Source organism: Lonchura striata, chromosome 1A (assembly GCF_050655825.1).
Source record: "Lonchura striata isolate lonStrDom1 chromosome 1A, ASM5065582v1, whole genome shotgun sequence".
Taxonomy (NCBI): Eukaryota; Metazoa; Chordata; class Aves; order Passeriformes; family Estrildidae; genus Lonchura; species Lonchura striata.
Window position 1 is genome coordinate 14,881,769 of NC_140741.1, and position 26,987 is coordinate 14,908,755.

Sequence of the window (26,987 nt, forward strand, 5' to 3'; positions counted from 1 at the left end):
TGCACTGCACGCTGACCGGAACCAAAGAGAGCGAGTTCCCCTGGGAATTCTGCTTTCAACCCCTCTGTGTTCTCAGAGGCGTGTCTACATTCAATTGGTCAATATCTAAATTGACCTCTTCCTTCCGGAAAAAATTATCTTTCCGTGTCAAACCACGACAGTCACACATGGCACTATCTGGAGAAAATCTGCCAGTGTGACATCTTCCTTCCATGTGCAGTGCTCTCACCACCATGCATGGACCGAAACTGCTCATAGGGCTCCTTTGAAGGATGCTTTGCCAAGTACCAAAGAACAAGAGTTTCTCATTTTGGGACATCATTCCTCCCCATTTTCTCCTCCCCTGGGGCAAGGGTCTCGAGAACGGAGATCTTCTTCTTCCCTGAAGACTGAGGGCACCACCACACCCTCCTCATCTTTCTCTGTTCACTCTACTCCTGCACATGCAACCACTGCAGCCGGTTACTCTCTTGGCTCAAATGATTGCATCTCCCTAAAATGCAGTCTGTGTTGCAGGAGAAATTGGTTTGGTCTATGGCTATACCAGAAAAGTCCAGCCAAGTCCATCATCTCCCACCTAGGATTTCTTCTTCTGACATCTCAGGTCCCAGGCTGTCTCTCTTCTCTTTCAGATCAAGGAGAATTAATGTTTCACAAAACTTCTCTATCCAAAAAGGGGTTAAAAGTCTTGGGCTCCCAGGATGACTGAAATCTCAGCTGCCCAGAATTCTCATAGCTGGGCACCTTCCCCCCACTTCTCTTTCTCCTCTGCCAGCGGGGTACTGCTGGCACATGATATCAAAATTCCAGGTGGCTTCAGGCTCTTTGTCTCTCTCTCTCCCTCTGGGGGTGGGGAACAAAGACATTTCTGTTCCTCTCCACCCTTCCATCCAGCCCAGTTCCAGACCCTTTACCCATGGCCTACCTCTCTAGGCCACATGGTTTCCCCTCCCACCTGACCAGAACCAGAGACAGTTCTGGGGGTTCTTGCTTTTAACTCCCCGTGTTCTCAGAGGCGTATCCATGCCTTCAGTGATCACACCAGGTGTCAATATTCAAATCTGACCACTGATTGGTTTGATCCCAAATTCCCAAGAAAACTCAAACCAGGACACATGGGAACAGACATAAGAATGACAGCAGATGGGATGGGTGTGGGAGAGAAAGTGAGTGTCTTCACAGGCAGTTCTGAGCTGTACTAGCAGCCTTTTACAGGAAAGTAGACTTCATTTCTCAGGTGAGGTTCATCCACTCTAAGCCAAGCTGGATCATGCTGCTGAATGAGGGAGAAAACACTGCATTCAGTTAGTGATGATGGGATTGTGCTACTGCAATAACAGCATCTCTAGTGGCTAGTCTCCAAGAAGATAAGTTAGAATTCAGAAATCCTTTCTACTGAGCACAAGCATAAGTTTTTGTAATCTCCCTCTGTCAACATTTGAGAATATTTATGGACCCTAAAACTGGCTAAGAAACCACCCACACATTTTCAATGTATGATAAGGTCTCATGAGAACCTGTATCTTTCAATAAAATGAGATGCTTTCGAATCAGCAAACTGGTTTTTGTTCCTAGATTGTTCATTGGAAGGCCATTATAAAAACCCAACATTTAAAAGTCTTTTAGTGTTCCTTCTGAGCCAAACAAGCACTTCTTGTCAGGAGGCTATTTGGATTCTAGCAATTTCTGGCTAGTTGTTGCTTAATGAATTGTCATTTAGGCAATACCCTGAAAACTATGATTTTGTTTGCTTCACCCAGAAATGATAATGGGTCATGGGATCTTTGGAGCAAGCTGTCAGAAAGCAACTCAATAATTTTGCCTCTGATTGGACCCCTTAACAGAGCAAGGAAACTTCCTACTCATTATTCCAAGAATAGTAACAATGCCTTTTGAAAGAGGATTAGCAGAGTATTCAAGTGTGCCAATACTCCTCAACTCTGAAAGCTCCTCCACTGATGCCAAGCAGCAAGATTAGTCTGCAGGAGGAGGGAGCCTGCACAGCACTGATGTGGTGGTGTTCAGCATGGGTGATATAAGTTGCAATAGGGTGAAAACTCATAGTGATTCCATGTGAGCAAGCACAGTTATAGCAATTCCTACTGGCAGGCTCAGTAGAAGAATTCCCATCTGCAAAAGCTAGCAGATCCCTTGAATGTAAAACCAAAGACAGGGCAAAATGCTAGAACAACATGGAAGGAGGGAAAAAAATCTGCTTTCTGTTCTATGCACATGGTTCAGCTTGTTGCTTTCATGTTCCTTCCTCATACAGTGAGTTCCATGTAAAGGAATATGTGTTGGGATCAAGCACAGAAGAGAATAAACCTCATTATTTGAGGGCTGTATTTTGTTTTTGTGAGTTGTTTTACAAGGAGAAAATGTCTCAAATGTTTGTGTGGAAATTTGTTGGTATTTGTTCCTGTTGGCTGGCTGAAATTTCCATTTTGCTTGCTCTCCATTTTATTTTTCTCTTTGCTTGCAGTAGCTTTTAGGGAGGATCAGTTAGTAAAAGAGATTTGGTGTTGCCTGTTAGGGCATGATGCAACTTTTCAGTTTGATCATTTTATTATATCAACCCAAATTAAGTATATTACTTATGCTGCACTTCCTTCTTCTTGAGATACTTTCTGCCTGAATGGAAGCAGGCAAGGTGTAAGACATAATTTTTTATGATACCATGAAATAGACTCAAGTTCTAGACAAGCCCTTTATTTCTGGTTTTCTTTGAGCGTATGTGCCATCTGCTTTTTTTGCAGTATAGTAGAATAGAAGGAGAGCGTTTGGTTTAAGTAAACCTGGAAACTGGAAGAAATAATCCTACACATTCTCAGAGAGATCTTTTATCTCAATCAGGAAAAGGTTCTTTCTCCATAAGAAGACATTAGGGCCTCCTCTCCTCTCAACCTACAAGCAGACGTTTTACCTTGCGCTGCTGCAAGGCTTCCATGAGCTTTAGGGATGATTCCAACAGAATGGTATTGCTTGCTTTGTGTGCTGAGGAATCACTGGAGGTTCTTACTGCATTATTGAGGTTCTGTGTTGTCTTCTGGAAAGGAGGAGACTGGTTAAGTCAGTGAAACCGGCTGTTAGTAACAAGTGAGCAGCACAGGTCAGCTTCGTTCCTGTTCTTGTGGTCTATTAGTGAGGTGAACCATTTCATTCCAGCTCATTTTGTGTTGCCTTTGCTACTTGCAATGAATGGCTTGCTTTGCTCAGCCTGTAAGCCCAGGTTTGTGCTGCTCAGGTTCAAGGCTTTTCAATAGTTATGTGAGCTCATTTGCTATCCCACTGGCAGATTACATAGCATCTGCAGCCCTGTCAGAGCAAGAATAATGCCTAATCCACACAGACACAGCATAACACTTTTGAGACAGACATACTCTGCTTGAACCACAGTTTAGGTTATGTAGTACAGCACCAGGACTCAATGTCATTCTTGTCGCAGAGAGGTGCCCAGTTCTATTCCCTGTGCTGACTACCCAGTAAAGTAACTTACTTTAGGGAGACCTTTAGGGGAACTACTGGGCAGAAGTGACTTGCACTCTGCTCTATGGGAAATTTCTTCCTTATTTAAAGAGTCTTTTGGTCTGCAAAGTATCACAAATCAGGGCAGAGGAAGCAGTATGGGAGGGCTAGATTTGACAGCTACAAGGTTTATCAGTTAAGTGTAGTTTATTTCTTTCTTTTAGTCATCACACAGCTTTTTCACCCCCTGACTTGTTTAATTCTTTGTGCTGGTTTCTTTCTCTCCTGTGAAATGAATTCTTTTGGCTCCTGTTCAATATGGTATTAAGTGCCTACTTAATCCTTTGCAGTAGTTTAAGTTGCTGAATAGAGAGGAAGCTTGGGTTATTGCTTAGAAACCAGGACTGAGCTGTTAGACAGGAAGGAACTTCATGCTACAGCCAGGTTTGTCATGTGACAGTGGGCAAATTACATTGCCCGGTTTCACTTCAGCATTCCTGCATGCAAAATGAAAGTTACTCATTCCCCTTGCAGGGGTAGCAGGAGGGGTCTGCCAGTGGGGTTTGCAGAGGGTTTTGAGAATGCTGTCTTTGAAGGGTGAACATTGTTGCTGCAGTGAGTGCTGGACACGTTTGACAGTACACTGGAGCAAAAAAATGAGTGGGACTGTGATTTGTAACAAAGAAAAGACAGTTTCTGAGACAGCTGACACTTCTGTACATAATTTTAATATATTTTAATTTAGACATAATACAAGGCGCCACAACTTCAGAAGTTATAGTAGGGGCTGAATCAGGCAGATGTACTGGAACATTCCTAGTGCTGTCCCAAAGCCAGCACTGAGATGTGGAACTTGAGAGTCTCAGATGGAGAGAATCACATACTGTACTTAACGACTCCATTTTCTCTTTGAGGCAGTTTAGGTGGAGCAGTTTGACTTATAAACACTGTTGGGCGAGAGAATTCTCAGGAGGGCAGTTTTAAATTGCTTACACATAATTTCTGGTTTTCCAGTGGCTCAAAGCAACCAATATAGGTGACAAAACAACTTTCTCTCCCAACAGGTGGTAGATGGAGCCTGAAAAGAGGCAAGGCTTGTAAGAGAAAGGCCAAGAAAAAAAAAAAAAAAAAAAAAAAAGGCAGGAAGAGCTTTTTTCTTCTATCTGCTAAAGACTGATATTAATTTTGGTATTTTTTATGTTTTGATGATTATATCTGTAGAGATGCATGACACTCCAGATGCAATGGTACAATTTGCAAGTGAGAATACTAAGAAAAAGGTGTGGAGGCTTAAATTCAGATCCAGCTTAGCACTTTTTGCAGTTAAGTTTTTTGGATTTAGAGCTCATTTGGGGAGGGAGAGAAGCAGAGGTTCAAGTTCCCACTGATTCAGAGCAAAGGTTTTCCTCTCCAGTCACTCAGAATTAGGCAGAAGAGGAACACAGCTCACTCAGTCTTCCACATGCCATATCAACAATTGGAAAAGCCTGTAATGCAGGTCATTTATACAACCATCAGAGGTCTCATTTTGGCCTTCTGCACACTCCTGAGAGGATGATGTAAGACAAGATACAAGATAACTAAACACAGAGATCATTCCTACTGTTCTTTTCCTTTCAAATGGAATTTAGCCCTGCTGAGAAGTTCAGAGTTGACATCACTATGGTCAGAGGTTTCCTGTTTACCTCAGAAAACAAGTATAGCACAGGCTGTGGGGGCTCAGGCTTGAATGGAGTGCCTCCGCAAATCATCATCACCTCTCACTAAAGGGATGCACCACAGGAGCACAGGGCTATGTTCCTGCATCCACCATCACTTCCTTCTTTCAAAGTGTCTTCAGTCCAAGAATCAAAGATCTTTCCAGACACTCCTAAATCATGTTCCTGCCACCCACAAGAGGTTCACTGATCTCAGTGAGGAAGGGGGCATGTACATTTTTTTTTTCCTGAAAGTGATGTACTCACCCACCTCTTGCTACTGTCAACTGTGCCTACTCTCAGCATCAACTTGAGACACAGTAAGTCAGGTAGGACTTGGTAATATGAGCACACAGACTGAAGAGAGATTAAGTGGGACAGTTGATACCTCTCTTGCTGTTGTTTAGTCTTTTTGTGGCTCATACTGGATGAGATTGGCTCAGTTGGTTGGGGAATGGTGTTAGTAACACCAAGGTTACGGGCTCAACTTCCATATGGGCCATTCACTTAAGAGTTAGACTCGATGATCCTTGTGGGTCCCTTCCAAGGATCAGTATTCTATGATCTGGAAATCAGTTTTCTGATTTCTGAAATCAGTATTCTGACTACTGAAAATTAATATTCTGAATGCTGGGATCAGTATTCTATGATCTGGAAATAAATATTATGTATTGTGGATTATATGTGAGCCATGGATTTTTCAGAATTGTATGCCTTTCACACATAATCTCTCTCTAAACCTATGCTCTAGAAATATTCAGGATAAAATCATTAGGGGCTCTTAAGATCAGGCTGTTGATTCTGCCACCCACAGTAAAATATCCCCATTTGAAAGTGTTTAGTTACAAATGTAAAAAGATTGAAGAGAGGGAGGACAACATAGGCATTGCTATGAGAGGTTGCTGTGCAAGAAGCCATATTGTTTATTGATTCTCCCACTTGCAATGGCAATAAATTACATTTCTCATGCTACAGACAGAAGAATAAGATCTGTTCATAAGTAAGAGCCTTCATTTGGATGCAGATAGCATTTGAGTCAGGACAACCCTTAAAAGCTGAATTGGCTGGGATTCACTGCATGAGACTTGAAATCAGATTATATACAAACTCAGTGGAAATATGGTTTTAGTGGGAGCTGGAGGAGATCCCAGATGAATAACAATCAGATTCCCTTTCAACCCGTGCTCTTGGACAGCTGCTTCTTTTGTATGTGCTGGGAAAGATTAAAAAGTTTGGAAACAGTATCCATATGCTCATCACAGTTCTGGAGCATTCTCTGTCCTTCTCACCGCACAGAGGTGCTGCTAGCAGTTTAGTAAGGCCGAGGTTTGGCATTCAGGAGTGTGATGTTAAAGGATTGTGTATAGCCAGCCAGGGTACATTCCATTTCAATCAAACCCTTTCTGCCTTGGAAAAACTTAAAGGACAAAGGATGATTAGATGTAGAATCGATGCCTACACAAGCAAGTAGGTGGTCAAAGACACTGAAAGTTTTATTTACCCTTCTTTGGCTGGCATATTGACAGCAGTTAATTATATGTTTCCTCTGAAAAGAGTAAGAATTCCATAGAGGCCTCCAAACTCCTCGCTTAGATTTTGTACCTTGGACTCGACATTGAGGTCTCGCTTTGTGTCATGGGAAAATTCTCAATCCTCTGAAATCCTTACAGGTTTTTTGCTAATGGGAAATCTCTCAGTACATGTATGTTCTTCTTACATTTTATTTATGGGATAACTTCTAATATGGTTAACCTTTGCTCCAAGCAGTGCCTTAACAATGGCATCTGAAACATGCAGTGAAGTCATGGCCAACAGATACACCCCCATGGCTGATACAGCAAAAAAACCCTAATTTTTTTTCTCTACTGATGCCTTTTATACAATTCAGCACTGCTTTGCAAAGAGACTTGAGCTGTCCTATGGCAATAATAACTACGAGATCTCAGTAAATGCTAAAAAAGCATGATCCATTCAAGTGCAGCCTAACCACAAGACTCCAATCTGTAATGCAACCTGTTCAACAAGATGGGAAATTCTGTCTCCATCTAATGGAGAGTGGGTCACTGTTTGGAAGTGAGCATGGGAATAGAATCCAAGTCCTGCTATCATAAGACGTAATGAGACAGACCCTTCTTAACTTATTTCAAGAACATAACTTTGGCAAGGAAAAATATTGCTATTCTAAGATCTTGCAGGTTCCAAAATAATATCCTGCTAGAACATTGCAACGTACTCTTTCACTGAGTCTCATCTGTGCTGCATCAGAAGTAGCAATATGATCTTCACTGCCTTAGTGGTATATTAATGTAGAGACACAAGAATAAAATTGTTATGACAGTGGTTGATCCTAGAGATAAAGGAATTAATGTACCTAGTTATCAGGACATAGAAACAGGGTCTGAAATGTCTTATGTATTCCAGTTATTCTGGCAAATTACTTTGGAAAAAAAATAGATGGTGGTCTTCAACAAGCCTAAAAGGGTCAGAAAATTAAATTGTTTTGTTCAAAGGTATAAAGCCAGATGACCCCAAGTTGGGTGGGAGTGTTAATCTGCTGGAGGGTATGAGGGCTCTGTAGAGGGATCTGGTCAGGCTGGATCAATGGGCCAAGACCAATGGTGTGAGGTTCAACAAGACAAAGTCCTTGCTGGGTCCTCGTGTAACAGCAACCCTCTGCAGTGCTACAAGCCAGAGGAAGAGTGGCTGGAAAAGCTGCCCATTGGAAAAGGTTCTGGGGGTGCTGGTCAACAGCGGTTGAACACTAGCCAATGTGTTCCCAGGTGGCCAAGAAGTTTATTTTTTATTAAAAACCTATTTTGATGAGGTTCTTATTCATGCAAGAAGCTTCACTGTCTCTTTTGTACAGCTCTGGGATCTCTTCATGTACTATACACTTTTTATGCCACACAACTGCTGCCAAAACTGGAATTTCCCCCATCACACAGGTTCCAAGGCTAAACTAGAATCTAGGCAGAATGTGTTCACCACAAGAATCAAGAGTTCAACAGCTCCAAGTGCTAAAGTAACCACAGATGCAGATACAGCCACTGCTGTTGCCTTTTCCCAAGATGGGAAATACCATCACATCCCAGCATGCAGGATCTGGAACCATCACTGATGTAGCTTCACAGCTGAAGTGTGAAAGCATGAATAGCACTGCCAGCTTATGCTGAGCCTCATGGTGTCAGCTTATGCTACAGCCCTGCTGGCACCAGGGTACTGAAGCAAACTTGTTAAATCTCAGTTGTTAGAGGAGATTGCCCAGCTGTAAATTCAAAAAGTTCAAAAAGTCTGCATCAGCCATCTTGTTTCAGGAGCAGAAGCATAATCAATCCCACAGCTTCTTGCTCTGAATTCTTGTAATTGTTTATGAAACTTACCTGAAATATCTCTGCATAAATCAGGCTCTTGCAATAGAGGAAAATCTCTTATGTTTCTATTTCCAGAACCACAGCTTAGAGTTATTTTTTTTTCCTACAAATACAAAGGGCTTCAGCCATGGTGTGAAGTTCCAAGCTTCATTGAGTAGAGAACAGTTGTGGCTTTGTATGTGAAATGCTTAGCAAGTTAAGAGCCCCCACAAGGCACAAGTCAGTTGGAATAAGGCACTACAGAGATATCCAGTAGTACAGTACCGCTCAGTAGCCCATTTAATTCCATGTGAACTCTACATATGGTTGCAGGTGCAGGCTGTATAGGTTTCTATAATCATCACTGACTGAAGCAGTGCTCCTTTGGCCAGGTATATGTACATGTCTTTGGCCAGATATATATCTGTATCTACATATCTATATCTGAATGTTAGCCAACATTGGTGTCTTATTCTGAGATAGGGCATGGATGAACAATTACTGTATATTAAAGGATAAAAAGAGATGCCTTCTCCATTTAGTGGTAATTTTTTCCCAGTTTTGCTGCACCAGAAGAGTATAAAATAATCCAACTCCTGTGACTAAGACCAACCTAAACTGTCATTGTCTTGATAAATTGACTTGACAGAACATTGTATGTCCTACTAGTCATAAATCTCAGAAATTATCGAACAGTTAAGATGGGCAAAGGGAACAACTTTCATACATTTTCCAAATCTTAGAACACCTCATTAATTCCATCTGTTCTTCTGCAACTTTAGCAAGGTCACAATTTTATGAAGCTGGGAAATCTCCTCTTAAGTAAAACCCAAGTATCTGTGATGGCAATGTGCTGAGCATTCAAGTTGCATCCTCTCGCCATTTGCCTTGGTGCCAAATGGTACTTTCCAGGGCAACTACTTATGCAAATACAGCTGCTCTTGGTGTCAGCCAGCTGCTGTGTCCACAGCCAGCCTCAAATACTGCCTGCTTTCCATATGTCAAAGCATGGTGGAAACATGTGGGTGTGTGTGGAAGGGAAATGGGCAAATTAAATTTCCTCTGAAGTAGTGGTGACTATTGCTATCTGTCCTTTGAGGCATTAGAGTCAGCTCTGCAACTGGGCCTGCACTTTTCCTCTGCTCTTCTCTTTCCCATACCAGAAGCAACTCAGCTCTCCCATAATTACGGAACAACACCATTTAGCTTGGGTATGCCAGCAACCAGCCTATGTCCAGTTGGAAATTAGGCATTCCTAATTCTCCTTGTGGTCCTTCCCCATTAGGAAATCACTTTCAGTTATGAGGTCACTGATGCAGCAGGTCCAGATACTTGTCGGTGTAGTGGTAATTGCGTTTCCAGAGCCAAGGCCCCAAAACAGAGCTCTAAAGCCAAGCCCTGATCATCCTCACTACAGTCAATGGTTAGAGATTTGTATCAAGCCTCAACAGCAAAGCTGGGGCAGCTCAGCCCTTGGCAGCAGGACTTACTGCACAGAAGAACCTGAAAATCCTTGCTGAGTGTGCAGAATAATATCACCATTCACATTTAGTGCAGCAGCCCAATGTGGTAGGAATGAGCTTTTCAGCCTGTCTTTAATTGCTGGTGCAATTCACTGTCACGCTGTGCTGGCATCAAGCGTGGAATGCAGAGCTGCCTGTAGGGGCACAGATCTACAGGGGTACCAGCAGCACATCTGGCCATGCAATGCCAGCCAGAGACAGGTCTGCAGCACAGTGCTGCCAAGGGGCACAGAAAGCTCAGAGGTGAGCTATGGATGGAGCTAATTTGCATGTTTATGAGATTCTGCATTACTGAACAGCACTCCTTCATTTACTTTTGTTCATTCTCCTGTGCTAGGGACACTTTGATTTTAGCCTCTGGAAAATTCCAGGGTGTTGTAGATTGCAAGGCAAGATGCATTCAGTTGCTATTTGTTAGAGGTGTGGCAGTTATCTTCTCTTAATTGGTCAGTTTTTTTATCTCTTCCACAATCAATTCTCCCCCTGGGGAGACATCTGCTGTTAATGGCCTACTGAATGTCACTGCATGGCTGATGAAAGTGGCAGCATCCCATTGTGAGATGCTCTGCCCAGAGAGAGGAGCCAAGCATTCCCACCTGGATATAATCTTGAGTTTCTGGCTTTTTTTCTGCACTGGATTTCCCAGAAGAACAGCTGCCTCTTTCACTACAGGAAGACTACACCCTTTTCTACAGCATCACTGCTCCGACAAAACCACACCTGACACTCCAGGAGGACTGCAGCCATAATTTCCAATTGGACTACTGCCAACCACCCAGGCCAACAGGATGTCAGGCTGTATTCTGACTCTGTCAATGTTGTTTTGGTTCACTGCATTGTTTATTTTATATTTTTATTTTCTTCCCTAATAAAGAACTGTTATTCCCGCTCCCATATTTTTGCCTGAGAGCCTCCCTTAATTTCAAATTTATAACAATTGGAGGGAGGGGGGGTCTACATTTTTTTTCCATTTCAGGGGAGGCTCCTGTCTTCCTAATCAGACACCTGTCTTTCCAAACCAAGACACAGGGCTTTCTTCCTGTACTAAGGGGTTAAGCATGAGTGAGAAGCCAGTAAAAAGTGTAAGCTTGATTAAAAACAGATCAAATATTCAGTCATAATAAAAATCCTTTTAATGAGTCCAATTCTGATACATTCAAATAGTAAAAATAATTTGTTCTTACTGAGAAAGAGACCTAAATTCCGTTTATATTGCACAGTCCCAGTAATTATGAAAGGGGTTGCCAATTCCACAAACACAAGCCTTTCACTTGTTTTTAGTATTCATACATATTGGCCCAAAATAGGAGAGAAGAAAAAAGGTGTTTTCTCTGCTAGCAGAGCATTCAGGCAGAGTGCTGGTTCTGTATCTCTTCAGAAGGACCATATACTCATTGGTATGAGGCTGACAAACTATAATTATTATATGAAATACTGGAGGGGATTTGGAGAATGCTTATCAGTGTAATTAAATGTGAGCTTTTGTGAGCTATTTCCATTTTATATAGTTATATATTAACATATTATATGAACAAAGGTCTTTTGCATAGTACAAAACAGAAGAGGTATGAAAAGATGTTTTAAACTGCAGATCTCTATCAGCATGCATTTGCTGACATGTAATTATTCCATTACATATATAACCTTTAAAAAAATTATGATATTGTAGTTGGAAGTGAGGGATGTTGTCTTGGAAAAGGTCAGAAGTTATCTTGGAAAAATAGTTTTTATTAAGAAATTATTTGACACAGTTTCTGTTTATGGTAATTATTTAACTGAAATTATTTCAGGAACATACACAAACTCCCCCTCACACATGCTTTGGATTTTTAGCAGCTTCCTAGTTGTGATATCTGAAGTATAGTTTTGGCTACAACTTATGAAATCTCTGCTCACTGCAGTGAGTGCTGTGTGTGTCACTAGAGGATCCCCTCCACAAGATCAGATGTGTACACACACACAGAGTATCAGACTGCTCTTTATAGAGTAGGTGCTTTTCCTGAGTGCCACTCTCAGCTTGTTAGCAAGCCAAAGAAAATGATGTTGTGGCTTGTCTAGCACAAAAAGTCATCAATTGTTTCTACCACTGACAGAGGATCTGAGGAGTCTGAAGGCGCACATTGGATTGCATAGCCCAACATACAGTGTTTCCTCCTCCCATGGCCACTTTGGCCTTCCTTTTTGAGCTTACAGGCACCAATCCAACTAGCAGGCAGCCATGCCAATTTAAATGGAGTGAATGGACTACCAATTGACATGTGATTCAACAATATTTCAGGAGATGGAGGTCTGCAGTCCCTCTAGCAGTTAATGACAAACTCTCTTCTCCCCAGGAAGTTTTTTCCTGAAAATCGATTATCAAGTACTATCATCTCCTTCATCCCTGTTCCTACTGTCCCTTAGGAAAGAATAGCAAGAAAAGAAACTTCTGAGTGAATCACTTCCACTGGGCACATAGGAGAGGGAATATGAGAAGCATCCCCCATAAACCAAAAGAGTATTTAATCAACAAATAATTCTGTAAGAGACCAACACAGCAACATCAGAGATACGAGTACCCCTCTAGAGAGAGTTAGCTAGCTTTTCCCAGGCCATCCAAATGTCCCAAATTGGACTATTTTGTTCTATCCAATTTAAGCACTATTTCCAAATCACTTCAGGCTGCTTTTTTTCATGAAGGCACTGCATGTGCACACAATACATTACATTTAATTGCTTTAAGGATCCAACTTTATACAGTAGATATTTGATCTTAAGTTTCCTCCTATGGACAATTTCTCTCATCTAGACTGGCTCTGGTTATAACAGAATTTGTACACAGATAAACTGAGAGTGAGTTGATCCTCCTTAGTTCACCTTGTTATTTAATCCTATCAGAGGTGAAGCATCAAGAGCCACAAAACTGCACAAAGTAATGCCCTAGCTAGCATGAGAAATGCTGAAAGTGGGTCCAAAACCTGGCCCCAGACTTTGCTTCTGGCTGTCACAAGGAGATATCAGTCAGACTGGATCCAGAAGCCAGTATGGACACTCTCCCTGCAGCTGATTCTTAAGCACATCCCATTCTCTTTCCCACTCCTGCCCATTTCCAGTATGTAGGAAAACCTGGCACTTAGCCCAACCATGCCTGATAGACTTAACAAATGGATGAGATTTTCTTCAGGTGTTTCTGGGTAACTAAATGGACTTATAAGCAGCAATTTTCGTTGAATACAGTGACACGTGACATCTTTATGTCAAGTAACCTGTCACAAAAAGAAAACTGTGTTTAGGTCCATGGCAGAGGAACAGATCCTGCTGAGCCCTAATATGCAGCCACAGTTCATTTTCACCATTTACCAGACACATTTACCCAAGCCCAACACTGCCATCTTACATTGGTAGCATGTACACCATACACCACTACGTGCTCAGACCCTTTTTGTACACATCCACATGTCTACTGGTCATGTTCTTTGTACTGAAATTGGTACAAAGCACCACAATTTCTTTTTAAAATCCATGCACCCATCTGCCAGTCATGCCACATTTTTCCCCAAGAATTTTGTCCTGGGTTGTAAGATAAGCTTGTATTCTCTTTGCCATCTGTTGAAGGCAAACCTGTTGGGCAGGTTTGTTATCTTTTCCAAGAACCGGTTTTGCTCCTAAGAGGTAATGGTTTGTTAGTGGGCCATTGACTGATTCAATGCAGGGCTGGTAACGTAACACCATCCTATTGTGAGATGTTCCACCCAGAGGGGGAAGCCAAGCACTCTTTTATTGGATATAAGGGGGTACCTTTTTGGGGACAGAGCAGCTCTTTACTTTGGGGGATTGCCAGAGAAGCAGCTCTTTTCGGCGGCACTCGCAGCGAAGCAGCCGGAGCGCGCTGAGGCGACGGTGGCGGAGCTCGGAGGCAACCCCGGTGCAGAGGAAGACCGGCCCCACTGCCACCAGATCTTCAGAGGAAAACTATACCCTTCTAAAGATCACCACTGCAGCTGCAGTTCATCAGCCACTGCAAGGGGAGCAATCGTCCCAGCAGGACTGCCACTGGCACCCCGAATCCTCAGGTTGTGGACTTTTTTCACTGGTTTTGTTTGTACCGATTGCATTTGCCTTTTTAAATTGTTGTCTAGTTTTTCTCCTAGTAAAGAATTGTTACTCCCATTCCCATATCTTTGCCTGAGAGCCTTTTGATTTAAAACTCCTAGTAATTCGGAGGGAGGGGGTTTACCTTCTCCATTGCACAGGAGGCTTTAGCCCTCCTTCGCAGACTCCTGTCTTGTCGAACCAAGACAAATTTCTTCAAGGTAAAAGTGAAGATGAGCAGAAGAAATCCCTGCCGCTTACATGGACGTAAGCAGAGAAACCAACTGTTCAGGAAGATACGGCATTAATCTCCCCAGCCCTAGAAGCAGATGGTGATAAATGAATGGCACATTTGACATATTGGTTGTAGTCACCCAATGCGTTAACCAAAAAGAGATCAGATCACAGCAGCATTGGCTCAGACCCTCTTCCTCCAACACAGGAAATTCCATTAACCCAGCACAGTACTTTGTGCTTATCCTTCCAAGCTGTTCTGTTCTGAAAACTCCACAATGGCTCAGAGACACACATTTGTGTCAGTGTCACATTGGATTGTCACTTTCCAAACAGTAGTGTATGCATATGGTATTTTATACTAGCAAGGACAATTTCTTTTAAGATACTTTACAGGGTCTCTAGAATCGAGTGAGAAACTGTAAATACTCTAGCAATGGGAATCCCATCTTCATCCCATCCCCAAGTACTAAAAAAAGAAATTTATAGGAATGCTATGCAAAGGATGTATGACTTTAAATGAATTTTTGTAACAAAAAAAGAAGATGATGATTAAGCAGGTGCTAATTAAGTTTTAGAGGATGAGTGCTGATCTTTCAATAACCAAATATATAAACATAATGGAATAAGACATTTTCTCCAATACTTATGAGATGATCAAAGCAAGCCAAGTTCCAGACTACAAAACATATTTTTCATTTTTGGCAGGCAAGTAGAGAGAATAGATGCTCCTCTCAAGTTCTCCCGTCTTCCTCCCTCCTAGCATGACTTTGAGTGGTGGAGATAAGGAAGAACAGCTTTGAGAATTCTGAAGAGCTGTACAATGATAGGCACTCAGGTGGACTGAAAGAGGGGCTGCCGAGCATCCTGACTAGGCTGGGCATGTCTGTGTATGTCGTACATTTATCCATTGTGCTGCCACTGCACAGTGGGGTTCCTTCATCAGTTTTTTTTTGTTAGGCAGGACTGTGTTCTGGAATTTAGACAGCATCAAGACACATCTTCATTTTTGTCATGCCATTAACTAGATATGGAAGCCTGTGGAGGGTTATAGGCAGAACTAGACAGGCACTGGTCTGAAATAGTTATGAAAATGCTTCATTCCTGAATCCCAGCAACACTCAGGTTGGGATTGTAGTAGTTGCTGGGAATGTAAAATAAAATTATAGTGATGCCTAAATATTTTAAACTTTTTATATTTTTCATATATTTGTAGCTTTGTAGATTGCTAATGCATGGCTGTAGCTCCTATAATTTTTACTACCTTTTTCCCCTACATTATGGAACAATAAGTTAACCTTCTAACTACATTCCTGAAATACTATGTAGTCTTATTCCAAGAAGAGAACCAACTACAAGGACATTCTGTTTTCTAACCAGAATCTGGAAAGCCAAAATAAAGTGGGGCAAAGAAGCTCCTGGACTGATTCCAAAGAGGCAGTACCCAAGGAAATATTACCTAACCAACTACTCTCATAATTGGACAATATATGATAGGTATACTAATCAACTAACCTGATAAAAATGGTAGAGTTACTGTGCCATGTGCAGGTTTTGCCATATTGCGTACCTGAAGGCTTTCAATTAAAGGTTCGCTTTTATATTATCATTCTAACATTGTTTGGGAAGCTTTGTTCTATTTCCAGACAACAATAGATTAGGACTTGTTGCACCCCTACACTTCTTGGTTACTAAGGCCCATGCCCCTTACACAGAATTTTCTCAGTCAGTTACTTTTGTGGTTCTGGCTTATATAACTGTTTTTCTGAGATAGCCAACATCAAATGTTCAAGAGGAAAGAATAAAAAAAGAGCTATGGGCTTTCTGATGCTGGTAAGTTTGAGTCCTACACATTTGCTTTGGGAAGGATCTGCATTAAGTACTCTAATAGGATAATCTTAAAAATGCCCAGTTCCCTTTATCAAATTCTTGCTGTCAACAATGTCCCATAAGAATGAGAAGGCCATCAACTTTACAGGAACTTAATGAACTTAAATTCCAGAAATTACTTTGAATTTCTTTTTAATAATGTATGTTTCCTTATAATATGAAGCTTGCCCATACTAAACTGCCTTCAAAACACTAGTCTAATGCCCTGCAATTGAGATGAGCCATTAAGACAGCTAGAAAATTTTGTGGTATTCTGCAGTAAAGAGTGAAGAAGTGGAGAGAAGCAGATAGTTGTAAGACAGTACTCTGTGAAACAGTGCCTTTTTGAGATCTCATTTCAACTCTCAGTATCAGATTGACTGCAGTCAAAAATAGATCTATCACAGGAGGGAGGTGATAGAAGGAGTAAGGTCTGCAGCTAACCTTAGCTAGGTTTTGTCACAGCTCCATTGGTAGGTAGAAGTAGCATTGAGCTACATTTTGGGAGAGTCAGAGGACTGCAAATGGCCTTTCATTAACTTAGCATTGCTAAAAATTTCCAGTTTGTGGTTCTCCAGTGCTCATCTTATGAAAATTAACAGCCAGTAAACTTTATCTGAGATGACTTCAGTTCTTCTTTGACTCTTTCTGCTTTTAATCTTCCCCTCCTAGGCCATGATTTTCTGCAACTCCATCTGTTCTCTTGGCAGCTATCTGAAAAAAGATAAGATAGAGACAAGTGGCAAAAGACTCCAGGAAAGCTGAGATATCCAGCACTAAAACCAATGACTTTTGGTCAAAGTCTCTTGCTTTTCTTCAAACGGTGGAGTTTTAAAGAGAAACCAGAAAGGCTGCATGTGTTGGATTAGTTATTTACTGATGGAACATTGATTGATTCAGTATTGTCAGATTTCTAAGAGCTGCAGTGTGCTTGGGCCAAGGGCAAGGCTGCTGGATATGCAAGCCAGTAGGGCTCAAGGATCAGAATCCAGGGACTGGTAGGTATGGGCAGTGGGGTAACCCAGTAATCTCCATTTATGGAGCACGGCAGTCCTACATAACTTACAGAGCAGTGGGATGGATGCAGGGGTGTTGCACCTGAGAACAATTTTCAGTCTGTCTTGTTTTGGCATTTCCTGTAGTCTAAAATCATTCATGCAGAAAAACACAGAGCTTCTCTTTATCTTTGGGAACAGGCCACACAGGATATATGTTTAATTAAAGCTGACTGCTGGAGAGCAGGGAGCACAACCATTTTCCATATGCTGTCTGGGGGTTTGTTTTTGTGGGGGTGCAGGAGAACAAAAAGAAGTAAGGTTTGTTTACCATAATACAGCTCTCAGCAGATGGGTGTCTCTATTTCAAGGCAGCTCTGATCAGTGCTAAACTAGTGGGCACTGATGTTTAGGGGGCAGCACTGACTGAGCAGAAAGCCCCAGGCACTTGTCCAAAAGGAAGATAGAGGATTAAGGGAATTTTAGGAAAGTTTTCTCCATTTGGCCCTGTGATGTGCAAGCTACAGAGACTTTCAGTTTTTTGGACCTCTATCGTTGTTCCCTCTACAATACCAGTTGTTAAGAAGGAGAAAAAAAGCGTATCTCCTTGGGATACACAGATGAAAGACCAAGGCAGCATGAGTCATGGAGCCCCTTTGCTGCACAGTCCAACTTTCTAAGAAGCCAGAAAGGTGAGCTGACTCCTGAGCTCACTAGACAGCTTGTGTTAGCCAGGAGGTTTGGCACAAGCCTCTCTAAAGCTCATCACAGAGCAGGAATTGCTGTGGCTGGACAGTTCATTCACAGATACCCCTATCAAGGCTGCAGGCAGCTGGCTGCATGACACCTCTTGTCAGGAGCAATGTTAAAGACAACTGAATAAAATTCAGTCAGCTGTTTTCTCTCAGAGGAGAGAGGGCTAATGTTTCAATTGACAGCATGGGTAACTTCTTGGCCAAGCTATCTCTGCATTTAAGATAGGTCTGGACTGTCAAATCCTTGCCTCTGGAGCTTGCATCCCAGCGAGATGGAGCAAGACACTGACAGGCTCAGGCTGTTCTCAGTCCTCCCTTTGCATCTGTGCTTACCCTTTTCCTCTGCTGCTCCTTCACACACTGGTCTCCGTGCTGGCAGCAATTACCCCAGCATGCCTCCTTCTCCTCTCCCTGGGCCCCTTCCTCTTTTGTGCCACCCAGCTCACCCAGAACACTTTTTCTTCTTGCTGTTTTTTTCTTCCAAGCTTTCATCAGTATACAGCCCAAGAGATAATAATTTGTTTATTTTTAAAGCAATACTTTGGAAAATAACTGTTCAACAGTATCCTCATAGATGGGGAGAAATCATCTCCACAATCACCTGCCTGATCAGCCTATGATAGTGTGTGCTTAATTTCAGTCTCTGCAACAGTTTGAGGGAGGCAAAGTAGAGGATGTACGGAAAAACGGTAGGCAAAAAAGGCCCTGAATCCACCCTCTTAATTGGTTGACCATTGCCACCTACCAGAAGTATTTAAAAAGAAACAAAATTACAGATCCACACTCCAAAGTAATGAGGTTACATTGCCTCTCTCCCTGTTTTTCAAAGGCTAAAACAAGACTCATGCTTTCTGAGGTTTTAACTCCTCAGAGGCCACATGTTCAAGTTATGTAGCCTTTCTGGCTTATGAAGTAAGATTTGTTTTAAAACACAACAAAAAGCATAGAAAGGAAAAGAAAAAAACAACAAACCAGCATCAAAAGTATTATCCTGACTTATGCAGATAGTAAGCATCTCAAGGCTCACTTCAAACCTCAAACTTGCAAAAGCTGACAACACCACAGGGTGATAAAATCCAGGTAGCACCAGACACTCCAACACTGGCAGGCCCTCTTAAATCACAGCAACAAAAATAACATCTTACCTGAAGACTTCACAGCATTAGGAAAACAGTTGCTTTCCTGGAGCACTTCCTTGAGGCTTAGAAGTGGCAGTGAGGCTCTCGGACACTTGCCTTTTCCACCCAGATGAGAGCTGCTTTGTCCTAATAACAATTAACAACACAACTTCTTAAGGTGGAAAAGGGTCAGCTTCTTCCACAGGTTAACCCTCTCCCTGTTCCTGTCTGAGTGCTATGATGAAAAAGTGAGGGCTTGGGCTTGAAAAATACCAGATATGAGCAGGATCAAGAGATGGAAAGAAAGAAAAAAATTAACAGGAGTAGTCCCCAAGGTGGAACCCAGTCCCTGTGGTGTATGCCTGGGGATCACAAAAGAGAAAGAGAAGGAAGTGGTAGAAGAAGAGTGCAAACAGCCCCAGAGCTCCAAATTCTCCTGGGCATTTGATGAACTTGGATTTAATAGGAAGAATAAGATACCCTTCCCTGCTTCCAGTCATTCAGGAAGAGCTTTTGGTACAGTCTTAGAATACCCATTTGCATCTCATATATTTACCTCCATCAGGCAGTATCTGCTCCTCACCACCTCCCTGGTGGGTTCCCCATGACAGTCATCTCCCCTGGAGTGGGACTTAAGGATCCCAAAAGGCCTGGAGGCAGATTTCTGCCTTTGAGCATGATCAGCATCTGGTGATGGTAAGGGGCACAACTATTGCAGAGATCTTAGGATCTCAGAGGTTCAAGACAACTCTGCTTTGGGCAGAAAACACTCAACGCTGGTGTTGAGCACACATAAGAAATCGTGAGAATAACGGTCAAGAGCTGACTGCAGCTGCAATGCTCAGTGTGCCCACTCTGATAAGGATCTGAGAGATGTTTTTTTCTTAAAATGCCCAAAGGTGACTGAGCCTAAAATCCTGAAACTTCACACCACTCTTCCTTTCCCAGTTTCCCTTTTACTTTTCTTTATGTTTCTACCATGATAATTAACAAGGCATTTCATCTATGTACAAGCTTCCATTTCTCAGTTTTTCATCCATCCTTGTTCCTTCTTCTTTTTCCCTATGTTTTCCCTCCCTCTTGTTTGCTTTCTTTGTGTATAGTATTGTAGTTGTGCATCTGCTGTTTGAACAAAAGCAGAGAACAGTGTAGTTCATTTAGGGAAATGCTTGAATTAGAAATGGCTGAAATGTGGGGCGTCTATTTTTTAAAATATTCTCTTTGGTAGTTGTTGAAGGCTCTGGAGCACAAGTCTTACGAGGAGCAACTGAGAGCACTGAAGAAAAGGAGGCTGAGTGACCTTATCACTCATCACAACTCTCTGAAAGGAGGGTGCAGCCAGGTGGGGGTTGGTCACTTCTCCTCAGTAACAAGACAAGAGGAAATGGCCTGAAGTTACACCACGGGAGGTTTAGTTTGGTTATCAGGAAAAATTTCTTCACTGAAGTGCTGGTCAGGCATTGGATCAGGCTTCCCAGGGAAGTGGTGAAGTTACCATCCCTGAAGGTAAAAGACATGTAGATGTGATGCTAAGGGACATGGTTTAGTGGTGGGCTTGGCTGTGTTGGATTAATGGTTGGCCTGAATGATCCCAAGGGTCTTTTCAATATAAATGATTGATTGTAAATGAGCAGTGTGATAGGATGTAGGAGCTGGAGTATTTGTGTGAGCCTGCTTGAATATAGACTCAAATATGATCCCAGCACTTGTCCAGTCTCTCACACTCTCACTGTCAGCATTGGAGGGGAAGCAGGCTACAGTCACTGTGGAAAGAATTCACCATCACTGCGAGGCTTCATCTCCTGCTGCCTTCTCCTACCGCAAGTGAAGCTCTGCTCGTGGCAGTGTTCGTTGCACGGAGACCTTATTATTACCCTTCACCCCCTTCTCAGGTGCCTTAGGGAAACCCCAGGACCCCGAGCCCTTTTTCCCTCCAAGGGAGCCTCTCACAGCCCTCACAGGAGCCAGGCTGTGGCTGCCCAGTGCTGCAGTTTCTCTGGCCCTGCTCTGGATGTTTTGGCCCACAATAGGCACACATTATATACCTGCTGGGACACCCCGCAGCTCCTGCCACTGCAGCAGCCAGAGGCCCTGCAAGGCCTCCCTGGCGGTCACTTGCCTAAGGTAAGAAATGCCTTAGTCACGATGACTGGACCAAAGAAGCCCCTCTTGCGCCTTTGGACCCTCGTTATCTCTCTTTAATAGGTCACATTCACCTCGACCCTGGCTATTGCACAATGTCCAACACCCCGGTACCCCGTATCAACCCCCATTTCTGCCCAGTTCAGCACAAGAGCTTCACGGGAGCTGCCAATAAAGACACTGCTGTCTTTACAGACTTCTCCTCTCTCTTCCCTGCGTCTGCCGAGGCACTTAGCGAGCAAAGAACTGAATTCACCAAAGAGCTGAAATAACTTCAGAGCTGCTCACTAAGCTTGCCCACGGTAGGGAAGCTTGCCTGAGGGACCTGGACAGGCTGAGCCCATCAGCCCAGCGCTCTCCAGGACACCTACACCACGCTCCCCTGCCCGCCCGGCGGCTCCGGGCAGCGGGAGAGGACCCACCGGGCCCCGCGTGCTGCCTGGCTGTACATACACACACAATAAAAAACTGCCCTTAGTCCTCTTCCCACGTCTTTGGCTGAAAGCCCCTCAAGTTCAAAGTCAGAATAATTCAGAGGGAAGGGGGTCACGTTCTCCATTCCAATGGAGGCTCCCACCTTCTGTGGCAGACACTTGTCTTTCCAAGGCACACTGACTACAGAACTGACCAAAACCTCCACTGAAACTGATGTATGGAGGATACGGAGAATAAAAAGTGGCAACCACTTGGTAACTGAACACCAAACCAATGAAGATCCCAGACCCCAATAATGCTGTTGATTTAGACTGTTGCATGAGGTATGGGGAGTTTAGCTCATGAGGGTATAATTGTTCAGGGATTTCTTTGTTTGACATCCCTCTTTTGAGGCATCAAGCTCAAGACACCAATACCATAATTGATTTCTTGCAATAAACCTATCTAATGGAAATGAGAGCCCAGTGTCTAAAATTTCTGCAACACTAGGATTTCCAACTTTGGATGAAATATTTTGTCTTTCTTATCTGATAAACACATTTTTAGTGTTTTGTTTTCCTGTTTTGCCAAGTTGATTACTTGTTTTGCTTATCTCTTCTATGGTTTCTTTCTCTTGTCATGTTCTCAGTCCTCCTACTTGTGCTTGTCCTGTCAGTTCTCTGCTACTATTCCTGGTAATGCCCAGTAGTGATCTGCTAAGGTCACTTCTGTGCTCTAGGGAGGCTTCACAATAAATGTCTGCTGAGGTAATTTAGCCACTGGTAAGAAAAAAAATCAGCTACTTCACAATATGTAGGAAATATATAAAAGAAAACACATTTAAGGACATGTTTCTGTCCCAAAAGAAATAGAATTAAAGACAGACAAAATTTTTCATGAGATGTATGGGATTGTGAAACAAATACTGTGAGAAGGAAAACTTTTGGTTAGTGCATTTTTGCCCCATTCTCCACAGGCTGACATCAGCAGCAGAACAGGTAAGGTAAGGGAATAGAACTGTTAGCCCCCTTCTCTCTGCTCCACTCCCCCTTGGAGTAAAAACTGTTCATGTAATAATTAGACTACTCTTTCACCATCACTGGGAGTCACTGTCCCCTTGGAACAGCTCTAAAAATAGCATTTTCCCTTGAACTTTCTGCCAAGTGACATGAACACTGACCCACTGTGGTTTGTTTTTTCTTACAGGAATGAAACTGTTTTACACCAGTTCTGTTGTCCAGCAGCTGACACAGAGCAGAAGCCTTCATCTCCAGACTCCTCACCAAGGTGGGAAATTGGTGTCAGCAAGACCTTTTTTTTTCTACTTCCTTATCATCCATCACTGATCTTCCTGCCCCAGACAAAACTCACATATTATACATGACAATCCTCCTCCATCTGCCCCTACATCCCATGTTCCCAGCATTGCTGCCCTCTTTTCCCTCCCAGAGATTATTATTCATACTGTTGTGTAATTGCCTGCAAACCCTCCCTGATCTCCACTCACACACACACAAAATCTTTTTTCAGCCTCTCTTCAAACATCCACTTCCGTTGACCCACATTCATGCTTGTACCTCTTACTGTATGTGACACTGACACACACATGCTTCACTCTTCTCCTTCAAATTATTTGTCTCACACTATGAGGTTCCTGGACACACACACTGTAACATTTAAAGTACAGCAAAAGTCACCCAAAAAACTCAGGGTTCTGTCACACACACTGAGACGGGGTGTCAAATGTGTCAAATGATGTGAGCTTGCCTGTGAAGAATAACTATTGACATGTACTATTAACTATCATCAGCTTGTATCCAGTCCAGTCAGATGTGGGGACACCAGCAGTACTCAGCTCTTCCCCATCAGTGTAAGATGTCAGTGCCAAGACCAAGGGGTCCAAAGAGGTACTCAAGATGCATATTCTTCATTTAGCTTCCACACTTGGCCTTGTCCCTGTCTTCTTGCCATCTTCTTCCCCTCTAACGACTTCCCACCCTTACCTCTTACAGACCTACTCTGTTTTCCCAGGCCTCATTACCCTTCTGACAACAGCAAGGAGGTTTAAAGATTTCTCCCATTACACTGCTAGACTTTTACCTCTGACCTTTGGCAGCTAGTGTTACTAGCACTAGCAGAGCTCTGAACAGAACTGGGCAGCTGAATTGCAGTAGTGAGGCTACTGCATTTTTATAATTACATTTGTCTTGTTCTACTCACTGCAGCAGACTGTGGTTTCTGATTTCCTTCCAAGAAAAAGTGTGAGTGCTGGACAACAGAGATGTGAAGAGTGAAGAGAACAGAGATGGATGTGTGGGTGTGCTCATAGGTAGGGTTTGGAGACAGGGTAAAGAAGAACCTCTCTTGCCCATTTGTGTATGAAGATGGAAGGGTTAACCCTCACGATCAGTCTGTGCTTAGGGCATTCAGGCACTGGTGAAGTTTACATGGCAGCCCTGTCATGGCAGATGGAGAGATGCTGGCAAAGAAAAGGAGACAGCAGAGGAGAAGACCATGGATATTTCTGTGGTAGGGAAAGCCAACTCTCCTTTACATTTCCGGAGTGAGAGAGTTTTGTTGAAGTGCTCTAGTTTGTCTAGAACTAAGGATCAGTTTTGCCATAGTGTTCTGTCTTTATACCCTCATCCATGACCCTGCCTCATTCTTGTGCCAGCCTCCATCTTATTTCTGATCAGATCCCTTCTTCTAGAATGTCCTTATTCTACAAGGCTGCCAGTCATACAGTCTAAAGCTCTAGGATCATTTTTGTCATGTTCTTTATCAGGCCTTCCTTTTGTCCTCCTGACTCCCAAAGGCCCTGCCTATCCCTTGAGCCTGAGTTTGCCTGCCCCTGCTTTTGCAGGGATTTGACAGGTAAATTGAAGAAGGAGTGATCACCTGTTTCAGTAATTTAACAGCTTTAGCAAGTTGTATCTGAAGATGAGTCTGAGCCAGGAAATCCTGAATTGGGGATGAGTGAAAATGACCCCTGTAGCCTATCGCATTTGGGCATCTCCTACTGATCTATGCCTGTCCATTTGACGCCTTTTGTAGCTTGCTGCACACTGCAGATCTCATGCATTCATTATTTTTTTTCCCCAGGCTTTCTTGTGTCCTTGCCATTTCTAATGCCTCCAGATCCCAACAGCAGTCCTGAATCTATCTGTGTGTGACACAATATTCTATGCAGAAATAAAGATGTTTGCCACCATGGCTATTTAAAGGTGAGAAACAGGCAGAGAGTTATTAAACTCACTATTTAGCTTTATGCTAGCCATAACACATCTCCTAGTCTCTGCCAGGTCTTACAGTCAGCCATGGGCTTCCTTCATGTCCAAAGTTACATATATATATATAGATATATCATATATATATTATATATATTATATATATATCTATATAGTGAGGAAGACAAAAGAATGTCAGAGAGGGAAAAATATAGAGTCAGCATGGAGCTGATATCCATATGATGTTCTGGAATGGCTCAGTAGGCTTCTAGGAGAAGCACATAATATAATTTACAGAGTCTGTCACCCTGTTCAAATAATGAACAAGTTCCCCATTGAACCAAGGCAGGACAAAAGTCAGTCAAGACTGAAATATGTGGGTCAGACAGCGTGAATAGGCAATCACTTCCTGGGTGAGCCAAGCATATCCCTAAAGGAGCTTGTCAGGGCTCCTGGTGAGAGAAACTGGTACATAGGGGCTCCCTGTGCAGCTCTTCCATGTCCCACTGAATGAACAGCCAGTCACAAGTGGTGCTGCTGTGAATTCTGATAAACCAGCTCGGGTTTATTCTCTCTTCTCCCCTTCTGATGGTTTCCCTAAATGAGATAAATCCTGTCAGAACTGATGCCACTAATAACCATCAGCCATCTAGTTTTAATTAGAGTTTGCTTCATTAATGTCCCAACTCCTCTCAGCACAGCAGATTAAATAATGTACTTGCAGCTCATTTACACAAACCCCCAAACTGCAAGACTGAGCTGCAATCCTTTAATTAAACAGCCCAGCTGATCCCTACCGCTGCCTTGGCTCATCAGTCTAAGCCGATTAAAGAGAATAGGGACTAATACAGAACATAAAAAGGCAAGTGTCTCTCAGCCCTTCAAGGGACTTGGAGACTCCAGTGGTGATCAGCTGCTTCTCCTTCCCCTAGCAGGAACTGTACCTCAGCCCACATCCCTTCTTTTTAGGACCTGCAAGAACAGGTCTGTTTTCAGCAGAAGCCCAGACTCATCTTGTGGGACAGGAGTCCTTTGAGAGACTGAGGAAAAACACAGCAGACAAGGAGAAAGAGGGACATCAAAACAGTGAGATGAGTGGCTGTCTGACTGCAGGAGAGACCAGCAGGAGTGGCCATACAACTCAAGAGAGGGACAGGAGGAGAAGAAAATGCAGGGAATAACAGTTGGAGGTTGAATGCCAGGAACAATCTTGGACAATTTTGTCTCTGCTTGTGGTTTGTGATGGTCATTGTTGTTCTTTTGTGGTCTTCCCTAACATTTCTCTGTAAGATTTCTCACTCTTTCTTTGCTGCCAGCTAAAAATGCCTTGGCTTCACATGGATGGGAGTGATTACGAACATGTCAGCATCTAACTACTCAACAGAAGCCAACTCAATGAGGTGTTTGAGATTATTCCCACTCATCTTGTTCAGTTTTGCTTCAGTGACTGCCACAAGCAGAGCTAGCCCCCTTCTCTCCTCCCGAGTGTGAATTCCTTGTGGGGAAGTTGCGTTTCCATGAGTTTAGCAATGCAAATTTCCCACCTGGCTGCTTAGCTGGGTTGTACCAGCAATTAGCAAAACTGGTGCTGTAGGCCATGAATATTAAGAGACAGATTTGATCCCAGTTTCTGCCAAAAAGCTCAAAGCCAAAGTACTGGATGAGGTGATGGCAGCAGTAGGCAGATTTCTGTTCCTGAGCTCTAAGGGCTTTCCCAAATCAAAGGACAGTATAAATCCTTCACCATTGTTTCCACTGAACTTGTATACCACCGGCTTTATGATCGCAAGCCATCTTGCAGGTTGGGTTTCCATTGGGGATGCCAAATATCTGGTTGAGTGACATGAAGAAATTCCAGGGATGGCAGTAGGAGCTAACCCTGCTCCTTTACTGAGGTGCTGATTAGACTCTAATTTAGCCAAACCCTGTAATTTCATAAAGCAACAGCTCTTTTTCTCTCTGGCTTTTGCCTATTAATGGCAGGGTTTCATTCTAGGGACTTGAATAGCCTAGTAATTGCATTTCCCACTTCTCCCAGTCACATAGATTGCAAACTGGCATCCCAGAACAATGACCTTAAAATGTGTCCAGCAGCAGCCCAGTTCTAACGGGATTACAGACCATTTT

General features: G+C 42.9%; 1 protein-coding gene across 4 annotated transcripts in view; it reads left to right on the top strand.

Annotated features, from left to right (window-relative positions):
• IQSEC3 (IQ motif and Sec7 domain ArfGEF 3) overlaps positions 1-26,987 on the top strand; it is a 103,412-nt gene that overhangs the window by 23,563 nt on the left and 52,862 nt on the right. For all 4 annotated transcript variants that reach the window (XM_021535074.3, XM_021535077.4, XM_021535076.3 and 1 more), the window contains exon 2: positions 22,840-22,920. In XM_021535074.3, coding sequence (XP_021390749.1) covers positions 22,840-22,920 — 81 coding nt within the window. The remainder of the gene's footprint in view (positions 1-22,839; positions 22,921-26,987) is intronic.